The 12,751-nt window shown below is 39.7% G+C and overlaps 1 protein-coding gene across 1 annotated transcript in view; it reads left to right on the top strand.

Annotated features, from left to right (window-relative positions):
* Positions 1–12,751, top strand: part of PON3 (paraoxonase 3) — a 28,020-nt gene extending 15,269 nt beyond the window's left edge. Inside the window, exons 5-9 of the mRNA XM_008509585.2 lie at positions 3,978–4,104; positions 7,373–7,573; positions 8,836–8,917; positions 9,166–9,294; positions 11,806–12,751. Of these exons, the coding sequence (XP_008507807.2) occupies positions 3,978–4,104; positions 7,373–7,573; positions 8,836–8,917; positions 9,166–9,294; positions 11,806–11,964 (698 nt within the window). The 3' untranslated portion in view covers positions 11,965–12,751. The remainder of the gene's footprint in view (positions 1–3,977; positions 4,105–7,372; positions 7,574–8,835; positions 8,918–9,165; positions 9,295–11,805) is intronic.

Here is a 12,751-nt window from a genome sequence, read left to right as displayed (position 1 = left end):
CAACAAAAGGCAAATAACCCAATTAAAAATGGACTAAGGATCTTAGTAGACATCTTTCCAAAGAGATATACAAATGGCCAATAAACACATGGAAAGATACTCAATATGCTTAGTCATTAGGGAAATGCAAATCAGAACTTTGATGAGATTCTACTTCACGCCCACTAGGATGGCTCTATAAAAAAGACAATAATAAATGTTGGCAAGAATGTGGAGAAATTAGACCTCTCGCACTTTGCTAGTGGGATTGTAAAATGGTACAGCCACTTTGGGAAGCAGTTTGGCAGTTCCTCAAAATGTTAAACATAGTTACCACATGATCTAGAAACTCCACTCCTTGGTATATAGCCAAGAGAACTGAAAACATAGGTCCACACACAAGCTTGTACAGGAATGTTCACAGCAGCATTACGCCTAATACCCAAGAGATAAAAATAACCCAGATTCCTGTCAACTGTTGAATACATAAACAAAAGGTGGTATATTTATACAATGGAATGTTATTTGGCAATAAAAAGGAATGAAGTACTGATGCCTGCTACAACATGGATGAACCTTGTAAACATTATCCTAAGTGAGAGAATTCAGTCACTACAGGCCGCATATTGTGTGATTCCATTTATATGAAGTGTTCATAATAGGCAAATTCATAGAGACAAAAAATTAGATTAGTGGTTGGCAGGTGCTGAGGGGCATGAAGAATGGGGAGTGACAGCTAACTGGTATGGAGATTTCTTTTGGGATGATGAAAGTGTTCTGGAACTAGATACTGGCTATGATTGCACAACTCTGTGAATATACTAAAAACCATTAAATTGTACATTTTTAAAGTGAATTTATGTGAGTTATATCTCAGAAAAGCTGTAATAGAAAACAAAACATAGTTATTAATACATTGCATAAGCTTTAAAACAATATTTCCAAATATCATTTTTTGCTTCTTCATAGTTCATAATTCCAGACTAATTTAATTTTTAAATATTTATGGGTCCACAGAGCATATAGAAAAAAAGGAAGAGTGAAATCTCACCAGCAGTCACTACACAAAGGGAAGGCCAAATGGAAGTGTTGAAATTCAGAAGTTCTAAAGCAATCTTGTTTTAACTCTTCCAAATATATACTGGAGGTACAATTATTATTAAGTGTAAATCTGCTGGAGTGATTTTCACAAATAAAAAAGAGTGATTAGTAAGCATTTCTATCCACTTATGCAACAGATCTTTGTTCAATTCCTTTCATCTACACCAACACAGACTTGTTCTTTTTTAAGTAAATGGGTACCTTTTAACATAGTTGAGTACTATTTTATTAAGTAGGTTAAATATTCCTCTAAAATTTTGTATATACTGTTTATTTGCTTAGCAAGCCCTGCCTTAAAAGATCATTGTACCTAACAATTTTGTATTGCTTTTCTGTTTACAAAGCATATGCATATATAATTTATTAATTCCTCAAAATACAATCCTGGGCCCAACCTTGACACTTCTCCTCTCCCTGCCCCATTCAGTCAACTGGTTACAACGTTCTGCCCAAATTACCCCCCAAATATCTCTCCAACCTGTGCACCTCTTCCCATTCTCATTGCCACCACACCATCCACGCCCCTACCATGTCTCCCCTGGATTCTGCAGTGGCTTCTAACCGCACCTTCTCTCCTATAACACCTCAATCCATTTTCATAAGCAAGAGTTACTTGTTATGCAAATCTGATCATATCACTCTCTTCTTAAAATTCTCCGTATTGCTCCCATTACTCTGAAGATAAACTCCAAGTCTCCAGAATGGCCTAAGTTCCTAGGCGCTGCCCCTGCACACTCCGGCATCTGAATGCTCTCTCCAGCCTCACTGGACACCACTCTCCCCCAGACTCTCTGGACAAGCCACATGGGATTTCCTTTAGTCCTATAAAATGCTACAAGGCCCAGGGCCTTTGCATCTGCAATTCCCTCTGCCTGGAATGTCTTTCCATTACTTCTGGCTTACCTTCCTCATGATTCTGGCCTCAGCTTAAATGTTACCTTCTCAGGAAAGCCTTCCCACCACCTTGTTTCAGGGTATGAATCTTGTTGTATTTCTTCTCAATGTACTCATCAAAATGGTAATTCTTGTTTTTTATTAATCTTAAAAGATACCAACCTTCTCTGCCTCTCCCAGAACTGCTCTGTAGCGAGCTCCCTCTCATCTTTAGATCCAAGCTTTCTGTCACTCTTCAAGTGGGTGCCACTCCATGAAGAAGGCATCTCCCCACTCCAGTATTCCTTTACTTACTAATTATTCCCCCCTGTTTTCTTCTCTAGAATATAATCATCATGAAAGAATACGTGACTTGTTCGTTGCTGGATTCCCAGAGTCTAGAACAATATTTGCTGCATAGTGGGTGCTTTGAACACGTGTTAAATGAATAAATGAATGAACTCTATGTGACAGGCAGGGCAGATATTAATATTCAGTTTTATATATGCAGAAATGGAGTTTAGAGAATTGCAGTGAAGTATGACTTCACTTCTGTCATTAGTAAATGGCAGTTTCATAACTAGAACCCAAGAGGTCTTACTTCTAATCCTATGTCCTTTACCCAGGTAAAATTAGGGCTCCAGGGTCTACTTAAGCAATTCAAAAGTCACCACTTTTTTGCCTGACACCCAACTAGATGTAAGATTTTTCATTGGGGAAAGTGTAATGTGTGATCAGATTAACCTGGAGCTATTTTATTGCATGGGATAGTGTTAGAGGTAGGGTTTTTTGGGGGTTGAGGGGGGGAGTGGGGGTTGCTTTTGGTTGTTTTTTGTGAGATGGGACCAGGTTAAAGATTAAGCCTCGGGTGTATAAACAGGCTTTCAGAAGCTGAGTATATTATGATTGACATTTTATTTATTAGTCGTATAATTATGTATCTAATTCATAAGGCCAAAACATTACACATAGAAATAGAAACGGAATGAGAAGATAGAGAACTAAAGTGTTCTCACCATGCATCTTTTATGTGGAAGGAGGGGTCCAGCAGAGGGCTAAAGACGGGGTAAAGCCAAGGGAGTGCATTTATTCATGCTGTGTCTGACAAGAATGTCTGGCTGAAGGGCCATGTGGGGACTAAAATCCAGCTCTGGTTCTGCTTGCCAAGCCCCAGGCCGGGGAAGAGAGCTGGGTCAGACCAAAAGGAAGATTTGTCTGTGAGGGAGCACTTTTCCTTAATTTGAGTAAAGGGGCCTGTGTGTTTCAGGGCCCCTGAGTAAAAGCCATGCAGCTCAGGGTTCAAGCTTGCTTCATCGCATGATTGGAAACTCCGTCAAGAAAGGAAGTGGGGAGATGAACGCAGATCAGTCCTGCAGTGGGAGGATGGGGTCAGGCCCTTTAAAACCCTAGAGCTCTTTAGACCTAGAGTTCCTAAAAAGTCAGAAGACAGTACTCTGAGAAGCCAGATAACTACCCTCAATCCTGTTCACAGCAGTTCACATTCCAATATGAAAACAGATGTGTGAACATTCTCGAGGTTGGTAATACCCAGAATTGGCTGCTCTATTTTCTCTAGCATTCATATTTACATCCCATGTCGGTTGGGTTCACTCAATATACTGTTCTTGCGACTTCAGGTAGCTGACAACGTCACAATTTCATTCTCTGGTTGCAAAATGTTGCTTAATTTAAGATGTTTACACAACTCTGATATTTGTTGAGTGTGTTGCAGTGTAGGAAGTTCTCACGGGAAAAAATTCTCAACAAAGCTTGTTTTCTTCCACTCACTGCTCTGCCACTTTGGTGGTGGCGAAATTGCTGATAAGTTATTAACCTTCTGAGTCACAATTTCTTCAGTAAAATGGGGATTCTGGAGTTTGTCTGACTTACCTGTCAGGTGGACTATGGGATCAAATGCAAGATGTATGAGAAAAATCCTCAGATGTGACCAACTTCTACACCAAGTCTAATCACAGTTGCAATAGAAGTAAACTTCTTGGAAATTATGCCTTTTTCCACTTTAGACCACACTGTGTATCTTTATGTTGTGAATCATCCCAACATGAAGTCCACTGTGGAGATATTTAAATTTGAGGAACGACAACGTTCCCTGGTACACCTGAAAACCATACAACACAAACTTCTCATAAGGTATGGAATTAAAGTATTTGCACTTCTATTCATTTTGAACTTCTGCTGTGTGTTTTGTTTTCTTTGCTTCAGCAGGCTTTCTTCAACTTTTGTTTGGTAGCATTGTTTTCTAAAGCTTTCTAAAGGTTTCCATGGTGACACTGCGTGGCACCTTGCTGGAAATTGCTGTATTCAGTATGGAATATCCTCATATTTGCCAACTTCTTGAAAGCATTGTAATCCTGTAAAGGTACTCGATTAGATTCCCAGCTTTAACTCCATCCTCCATACCACAGCAAGACAATGCCTACTACCAGGCTGTCTTTAAACACCTACACCCTTTTCTAGTTTTCTTAATAAATTGTATTCTAAAAGCTGCACCTACTGGGTGTTATAACCAGCCTCCAGATGGGTCATTCCCTTGTTCTATCTGAGCTTTAAAGTAGAATTGGAAAAAGTCTCTGGGAACATATAAAAACCCACTTTTGTTAAGCATGACTATGTTCCAGACACTGTGCCAGAATACTTAATTTCATTCTCACAATAGCCTTTAGTAATAGGCATGAAGAAACTAAGGCTTAAAGGAATTTGGGGTTAAGTAACTTGCCCAAGTTATGTAATTTGTAAGTGGCAAAACCAGAGTGTAAACCTAGATCCATCTGAATTCAAAACTAGACTCTCAATTGCAGTGATGAACATCTTTCTTACTGTCTTGAAAAGAATAGTATGTTTTTTAGTGGATAGGTTGCCTGTTTCAAGGCTGTAACAAACAATGAAGAATTCATCGTTTATAAAATGGACTCAACTCTGAAAGACTGGTTTCAAAACAGTAGAGGTTAATCTTTCCATGGGATAGAATAGGAGAAGAAGAAGAAGGAAGTACACCTTCTCTCCTTTGTTATCTTTCTCAAAATCACGTATGAGTTTCCCCTCATAGCATTTGGGGACAAGAAGAGCAGAGGGCAAAAAAAGTGACAAGTTGAAGTAATTGGGTTCTGAGGCACAAAGGGCACCAGGACTGCCATGGGGTGACTGAGAAACTGTGGACAAATCATTTAACCTGTGCTTCAATTTCCTCAGCAAAATGGGAATTCTCTTATTGGCCCAATTTACCTAATGAGTGACTGTGAGGATCAAATGCAGTAACATATGACCTCACAGGAAGAGTTCCAAAGAAAGCGCAGCCTGAGAGGAGACTCAGTGCACAACTACTTTATTGAGGAGTACCATTCTAGGACAGAGAAGTGAGAGACCAGCCTAAGGCAGCAGGGAAAGGAGGGTGTTATGGGTTGAATTGTGTCCTCTCAAAAAGATATGTTGAAATTTTAACCCTCAATACCTCAGAACATGACCTTATTTGGGAATGGGATGGTTGCAGATGAAATTAGTTAAGAAGAAGTTATAATGGAGCAGGGTGGGCCCTTAATCCAATATGCCTGGTGTCCTTCTAAGTAGACAGACAGACATTCAGGGAGAATGCATGTGAAGGTGGAGAGTGAGATTGGAGTGATGCAGCTATGAGCCAAGGAACACCTGGGGCTACCATAAGCTGGAAGAGGCAAGGAAAGGCACTCCCATAGAAACTTTAAAGGGAGTATGCCTCTGTCAACACCTTGATTTGGGGCTTTTCTTCTCCAGAACTGTGGGATGATAAATTTCCGTTGTCTTAAGCTACCCAGTTTGTGGTACTTTGTTACAGCAGCTCTAGGAAACACATACAAGGGAGAGTCTCTAACAAATTCCGTTATCAGGCCAGCCACTGCTAAGTGCAATCGACTACTTGAGATCATGAGATTGTCCTCCAATAAGCAACATAAGCCTGATTTCAAGAAAGGCTGGCCAAGATAGAAAGGGAAAAGAATTTATTCATCAGTCCCATCTTCCTTTAGTCAAGAGTTTGCCTCAAGGGGGGTCAACTCCTGCACATGCCTGGTCATGCATGTGCAAATCAAGTCTGGTGATGTCCTTTGCTTTGACGTCAACATGGAAGGACAGAAGTGGGAGCAAGAGGCCCATAACAGACATGAGGTAAGGCACTGTAAGGTTGCACTATGGGAAGTCTGTCGGGTCCTATGCAGAGCTGGTTGAAGCAGCACCAGCTGGAACAGGGCATGTGAGGCTTTGTTCCACAAAAAGGAGGACTTTAGAGGTGCTCTGAAACACACATTGACCAAGCATTTCAAGGGGTAGAACAAGGTGCTATGGAAACAAGTTGTGAGGGAATTCAACTTAATCTGTGGTGTCAGGCAATATGTTTTGGAGGAAGGAATGCTTCAGCTGAGACCCAAAAGATGAGCAGCCTAATGACATTGGGAAAGTCATTGTATAGCAAAACCTCAAAGCATTTCCTGATTCACCCAAGTTTTTCTTTCCTAAATTTAATATAGAAATGTTTAGTCTTTTTTTTCACATTTTTTCAAGTCATTGCCTCTCTTTTTTCTTTTCCAAAACAGAAATGACTTTACTGTTTTTTACTGTTGAAAGAGTTAAGACGTGCTTCATTTAAAAATTTTAATGGTATTGAAAAACGTATATAAGAAAGAATAGCACTCATAATCCCACCTACTTAGAGAAATGATAAACATCAGCATGGACTGGGTTATGCTACAATAACAGAGGGAGGAAACCTAACGTCTTTAGTGACTCAAAACCACTAAGTTTTGTTTTGTTGTCTCACTTGTGCTATATATTCAGTGTAGATGATTCAGGGGCTCAGTTTTATATTGTCCTCATGTAGGGCCCTAGGGGGACCACACTCTCTATCATCAGGAAAGTTGCTGGTTACTGTGGAAGAGTGAGGGAAGCATGTTGGGTCACGTACTGGCTCTTAAAGTCTTCCATCCAGAAGCCACACACATATCTTCATTTCCTCGGCCAAAGCAAGTCATACGGTTGTGCCTAACATTAAGGGGAAGGAAAAGCCTAATTCCAGAAGGAGGAGGACCAGAACTATTGGTGAACTCCTCTGTGACCACCACAGATAATCATTATTTAGCATTTACAAGTCAACAGATTTGGAGTTTGAGGTTTATTTGTATGTTTATTTGTTTTTGCTGACTTCTGCAGAAGAGAGGAATGAGAAAATAACAAATGGCTAAAAGAATCCCCTCGGGACAATGAAAAATCATGGACTTTCTGTAGAATTCCTTAATCCATACTACTTCATGTATACTTTTTCAAATTGATGAACATATTGGTCTTTGCAGAGATTTAATGATTTTGACAACCGTCAGGAAATTTGAATACTCCTTTTCTCTTTCTCTTCCTCTCTTTTTTTTTTCCACTTCAGTGTGAATGACATTGTGGTCGTGGGACCAGAACAGTTCTATGCCACCAGAGACCACTATTTTACCAACTTCTTCTTGACGCTATTTGAGATGGCCATGGAGCTTCACTGGACTTATGTTCTTTTCTATAGTCCAAGAGAGGTCAAAGTGGTGGCCAAAGGATTTAGTTCTGCCAATGGGATCACAATCTCATTAGACAAGAAGTAAGCTCTTTTATAGTTTTTCTACCCTTTGCCCTTCACATTTTAGTGGACTCCTTGCTTAAGAGGTGGTTACTTCCTTAGACTTGAGTAGTCAACATATGTGTGGAGGGATTAGATGTGGCCAGCGTTCACTCTAAACGTGTGATCTTAAGCAAACTATTTGCCCTCTTGAGCTTTAGGCTCTCCCCAATGAAGTGAGTGATTTGGGCTCAAAGATATAAAGACCTTCTTCCAAATTCTTGTGTGGATATGATTCTAGAAACATGCTTAATTAACACACTAAAAAAGAGAATAAATGCACAATTCCTCTGCCCCTTATGAGTCTTTAACCATTTATTCTAAGTTTAGTTACCCAAAAGTTTTTATTAAAGAAGAAGACCCAAGTTAGGATTGAGCATTGAGATTGCATAAGTTTCAGACTTATTGGTATACCACAGCAGACTTTTCGATGAGAAAACACTATTTTCTGCAGCATGAAATTTTATGAGAAACACTCTTTTAAAGTGTTTAAAAATGGAAAGTGTTTAAAAAAGAAAAGAACCATGAGTATTAATATGTAAATTTGAGGTGATGAATAGAGATGATCTTTGTGGAAAACAACTTCAAGTATTGTTCCTCTTTTTAAAAGTGCTTGTGATTGAGCTTCATGATCGCCTAATACTTCTTTTCAAGCACTAACTTTTGGAAGTATAGACTCTTCTGGCCTTAGAAGAGGTCCACGTACCTCCATTCCATTTAAAGAATAAATCGTGACTCCTAAGTAATGAGACTGAGCCTATAATATGTCATCTAGAAAGATCAATTTCACTACTTTATAGTCCTATCTCATATTCAGGGTTATTTAAAGCACTTCAAGAATATTAAAAATACCACTCTATTATCTTTTTTTTATTGTGGTTTCGAAAAACATTGCAGTGACACTTTGAACTATTGTGAATTTTTTTTTTTTTAAAGATTTTATTTTTTCCTTTTTCTCCCCAAAGCCCCCCGGTACATAGTTGTGTATTCTTCGTTGTGGGTTCTTCTAGTTGTGGCATGTGGGACGCTGCCTCAGCGTGGTCTGACGAGCAGTGCCATGTCCGCGCCCAGGATTCGAACTAACGAAACACTGGGCTGCCTGCAGCGGAGCGCGCGAACCCAACCACTCGGCCACGGGACCAGCCCCTGAACTATTGTGAATTTTTATACCTCTTCTCCAGAATAAATGTTAGGGTCATTTCTCATTACTACTTGCTTAACTGTAAACGTTATTTACTTCAAAGGTATATCTATGTAGCTGATGTATTGGATAAGAACATCCACGTACTGAAAAAACATGATAACTGGGATTTAACTCCACTGAAGGTAAAAGTACCCTTGCTTGCCCACCCAACATGGCCTCTTAATGTTAGCGCGCACACTTGACCTAGGAAGGTGCTCCTTGAATGAGGGAAACATGACTATTCTAGAAGAATGTCAGTGAGACGTGCTTGCACTTCTAAAATTCAGCAGCAAAGCCCCTTGAAAATATCAATTTCAGGAGCTGGTGGGAGGGAGAAGGGGTAGGGAAAAAAGTGGAAACAATGTCTTCACTACTTCTTCTTTGTTGGAAGATAATGCAATTGGGGACCTTAGTGGATAACTTGACCATCGATCCTGACACGGGAGATATTTTGGCAGGATGCCATCCAAACGCCATGAAGCTGCTGAACTATAACCCTGAGGATCCTCCAGGGTCAGAAGTAAGTCCTATGCTTCTCTGAGCTACGGGCAAAGCTGCAAGAACAAACAATTTATTGGGGTGACTTGGGGGAATTTAGTGGGTCACATGTGATGTTCCAGAACTAAACAAATTCTACATTTGGAAAAAGCAGAGATTTTGGCAGGATGGGGAAATATGGCCCATTAACCCTTTCAGGTCACCTGGTGCTAATTTAACATCAGTGCTAGACAAATGTCCTATCTTTGCAAGGGCTGTACTTGCTCTTGGGACTAATGGGAAAATATGAGCTTGATTTTTCATATTAACCAAGACTGCCATATCTTATTTCCAGTCAGGATGTAGGCTCTGAGCAGGCCCTGAAGTTAGGCAAAGGGAGGGTCGTATGCAGAACCATCTTCTTTCACACTACCCAGCATGAAGCTCAAATGAAAGGGTTTACATGACTGCAGTCTCAAAATAAAATTAGTTTGCCAGCAAGGTTCTAATATATATGATAATGTTGAAGACTGTCTCATTTTAAAGATGTTATTTGTGTTATTTAAAATCTCTTCCAAAAAAATAACATATGCCATTGAATTTTATATGGCATTAAAAACAATAGCATAGGGGCCGGCCCCATGGCTGAGTGGTTGAGTTCTCGCCCTCAGCTTCGGCAGCCAGGGTTTCAATGGTTCAAATCCCAGGCGCAGACATGGCACCGCTCCCAGGCCATGCTGAGGTGGCGTCCCGCATGCCACAACCAGAGGCACTCACAGCTAGAGTATACAACTATGTACTGGGGGGTCTTGGGGAGAAGAAGAAGAAAAAAAAGATTTGCAACAGATGTTAGCTCAGTTGCCAATCTTTAAAAAAACAATAAGTAGCATAAAGCATTGCATTTTCTGTAGCATTGAGTTTAAGAATTAAAAAATCTCTAGTGAATTTAAATATAGATATAAATTTTTGGCACACATACTCAGAGAGTTATTCCCAATGTAATGCACCAGACTTTGTTCTAATGCTTAGGATATATCAGAAAGCAACATACCAAGATCCCTGCTCTTAAGGAGGGGGATAATGAACAATAAGCTGAAAAACAGGTAAATTATAGAGTAAGTTTGAAGGGCCTAAGTTCTATGGGGAAAAATGTGTAACAGTAAAGAGGATCAGGATTGCTGTAAACAGGGGGAAGTGCAGATCCTATTATTAAATACAGAGGGCAGGGTAGACCTCATTGAGAAGGTAAGGTTTGAAGAAAGATATAACATTTCAATCTAGGTTTGGGGAGTTGGGAAATTGAGATTCAAACCCTAGCCTAGTAATTGGCCCTGTGGGTAAATTAGAATATACAGTTATTTCTGCTTCCTATAATGCTGTTCTTCTGTTTAAAAAAACCCAACAATAATGTTTGTTTCTCTTATTAACATGTTAGTCACAGATTCTTAAAAAAAAAACACCAAAAAATATAAAAAGAAACAAAAGTCCAACCTGAGCCTAGAACCTGAAGAATTATTACCCTAAGCTAGGAAGCAACGCTTCCCTCAGATATGTGCCCCCGGAAGTGATACATAGAGCTTTCCATAAATGCCCAACAACAGGGTCTGTTTTAAGAGAATGAAAATGGATCCATAGGATGATTTGAAAATTGTTTGGATCTTTTCTTGGTCTCTATTTTAAGTTTAACCATTTGTTTATTTTAGATAAGACTTCTTTCTTCACAATCACTGACACTCTTTCCTTTTGGTAGAGGCTAATGTTTTCTACATGAGTTCCAAGCTTGAGTATTTTCATGTAACAAACCTGAGAGAAAGTTGTAGAATTTTCTCTAAGATAAAAAAACAAAACTCAACTAAACTCTATTCTAATAAGAAATGTTGATATAGACTCATGACTCATGAATTTCTAATTGGTTTTCTTTAATTCCCATAATGTCCTGTTTGAGTGAACTTCATCCAGGCTATTTGGAAAACTGAGCACTTATATATTTTCTGATTAGCAAACTAAAGTGTGTTATTCTTGGGGATCAATAACAGTAACAGGCAGTGATGTGTCAGACTGAATTCCTTAAGTATGCATTCATGGATGTGAGAGCGGCTCCAGCTGTGAAGACTACATCCTACTGTTACAAGTTTGGGTTGGCTTGCTAACTGGATGTCCTTTTATCATTTCATCCTGTTTTTCCCTCCCCATGCTGTAGGCCCAGTCAAAGGCAAGACCCTTTCCCACAGAGGAACGCTGTTTGCTCAAGAATTAGATAGGAGCATCCTCTGGTTCCTACCTCTTTCTGTAGGAGATGCCTGAACTATCAAAATTATGTAAACCATCTGTTGAGGAATTTGGGTAATGTCAGATAACTCGTCCAGTCGAGTGCATAGATATCATCCAGACATTAATACTTTCATCAGAAGAAGTGAAAAAATGATTGAAGATATACAGATTTTAGCTTATTGATTTCTGAGAAATGTATTAGTCCTGAAGTATTTGGGAAGGAAAATGTCACTAACGGCTGTTTCCTCAGGTAGTATACTAACAAATAATCTTCTCTTGACAGGTACTTCGCATCCACAATGTTTTGTCTGAGCAGCCCAGTATAAGTACCGAGTATGCCAATAATGGCTCTGTGCTTCAGGGCAGCAGTGTGGCTGTTGTGTACCACGGGAAACTTCTCATAGGCACCGTATTTCACAAAACTCTGTACTGTGTGCTCTAAACTCCAGACATCCCCAAAAGTCTGCATGTCTGGTAAAAGTAAACCCCTAATTATATAAGTGGAACTGTAAGTAAATGACAGACACCAACAAAGTGCATCTGGCTTTTCTCATGGATAGAAGTAAAGAAGCAGAGAGATTACATGATAGGCACCAAATTGCAAGTCGTTAGTGACGGCCCAACACAAAGCCAAACCTCTCAATTCTTTTTGTATAGCACCCCCAATATTCTTTCTACAGTAATCTGTGTGAGCTGTGGCAAGTGAGGTGTCCAGCTCACCTAGGGCTCCTTGAGAACTGTGTGGGAAAATTACCTCCTACATCTGTGGTGTTCTGAGCCTCCTGCAATCCATACCAGGAGAAAAGCTAATGTTTCAATATTTACAATTCCCTTCTGTTCATCTAATTGTGGTAGGCACAAATGGCCAATCAAGAGCCCAGCCCATGGACAAATGCAAGAATTGACATCTTGAGACCTACTCTTTAAACTTGCATTCTCCCCAGTACAGACACGCAGGAAATCAGGTTCTGAAAAATCTGACGGAGACAAGCCTCACTTAGAGCAGGGCAGGGTTCATTCGTTCCTTTGTAATAGATCTTAATGTATTGATATCTGTATCTGAAGTATGTAATCAACTTGGCTCTGAACTATGAGATGGGGTCTCAGGTCTGTTACCTTCAATTGCTTTAATCTTTCTCTTCTGGTTAATTCAATAAACACTCATCAAGCAACATCCCATAAACTTGGCCCTAAGAAATCCGAAATAAATAACATGGGTCTGGCTTGAA

This window comes from Equus przewalskii, chromosome 4 (genome assembly GCF_037783145.1).
Source record: "Equus przewalskii isolate Varuska chromosome 4, EquPr2, whole genome shotgun sequence".
In the NCBI taxonomy this organism is placed as follows: Eukaryota; Metazoa; Chordata; class Mammalia; order Perissodactyla; family Equidae; genus Equus; species Equus przewalskii.
This window is presented reverse-complemented; position numbering and strand designations above follow the sequence as displayed.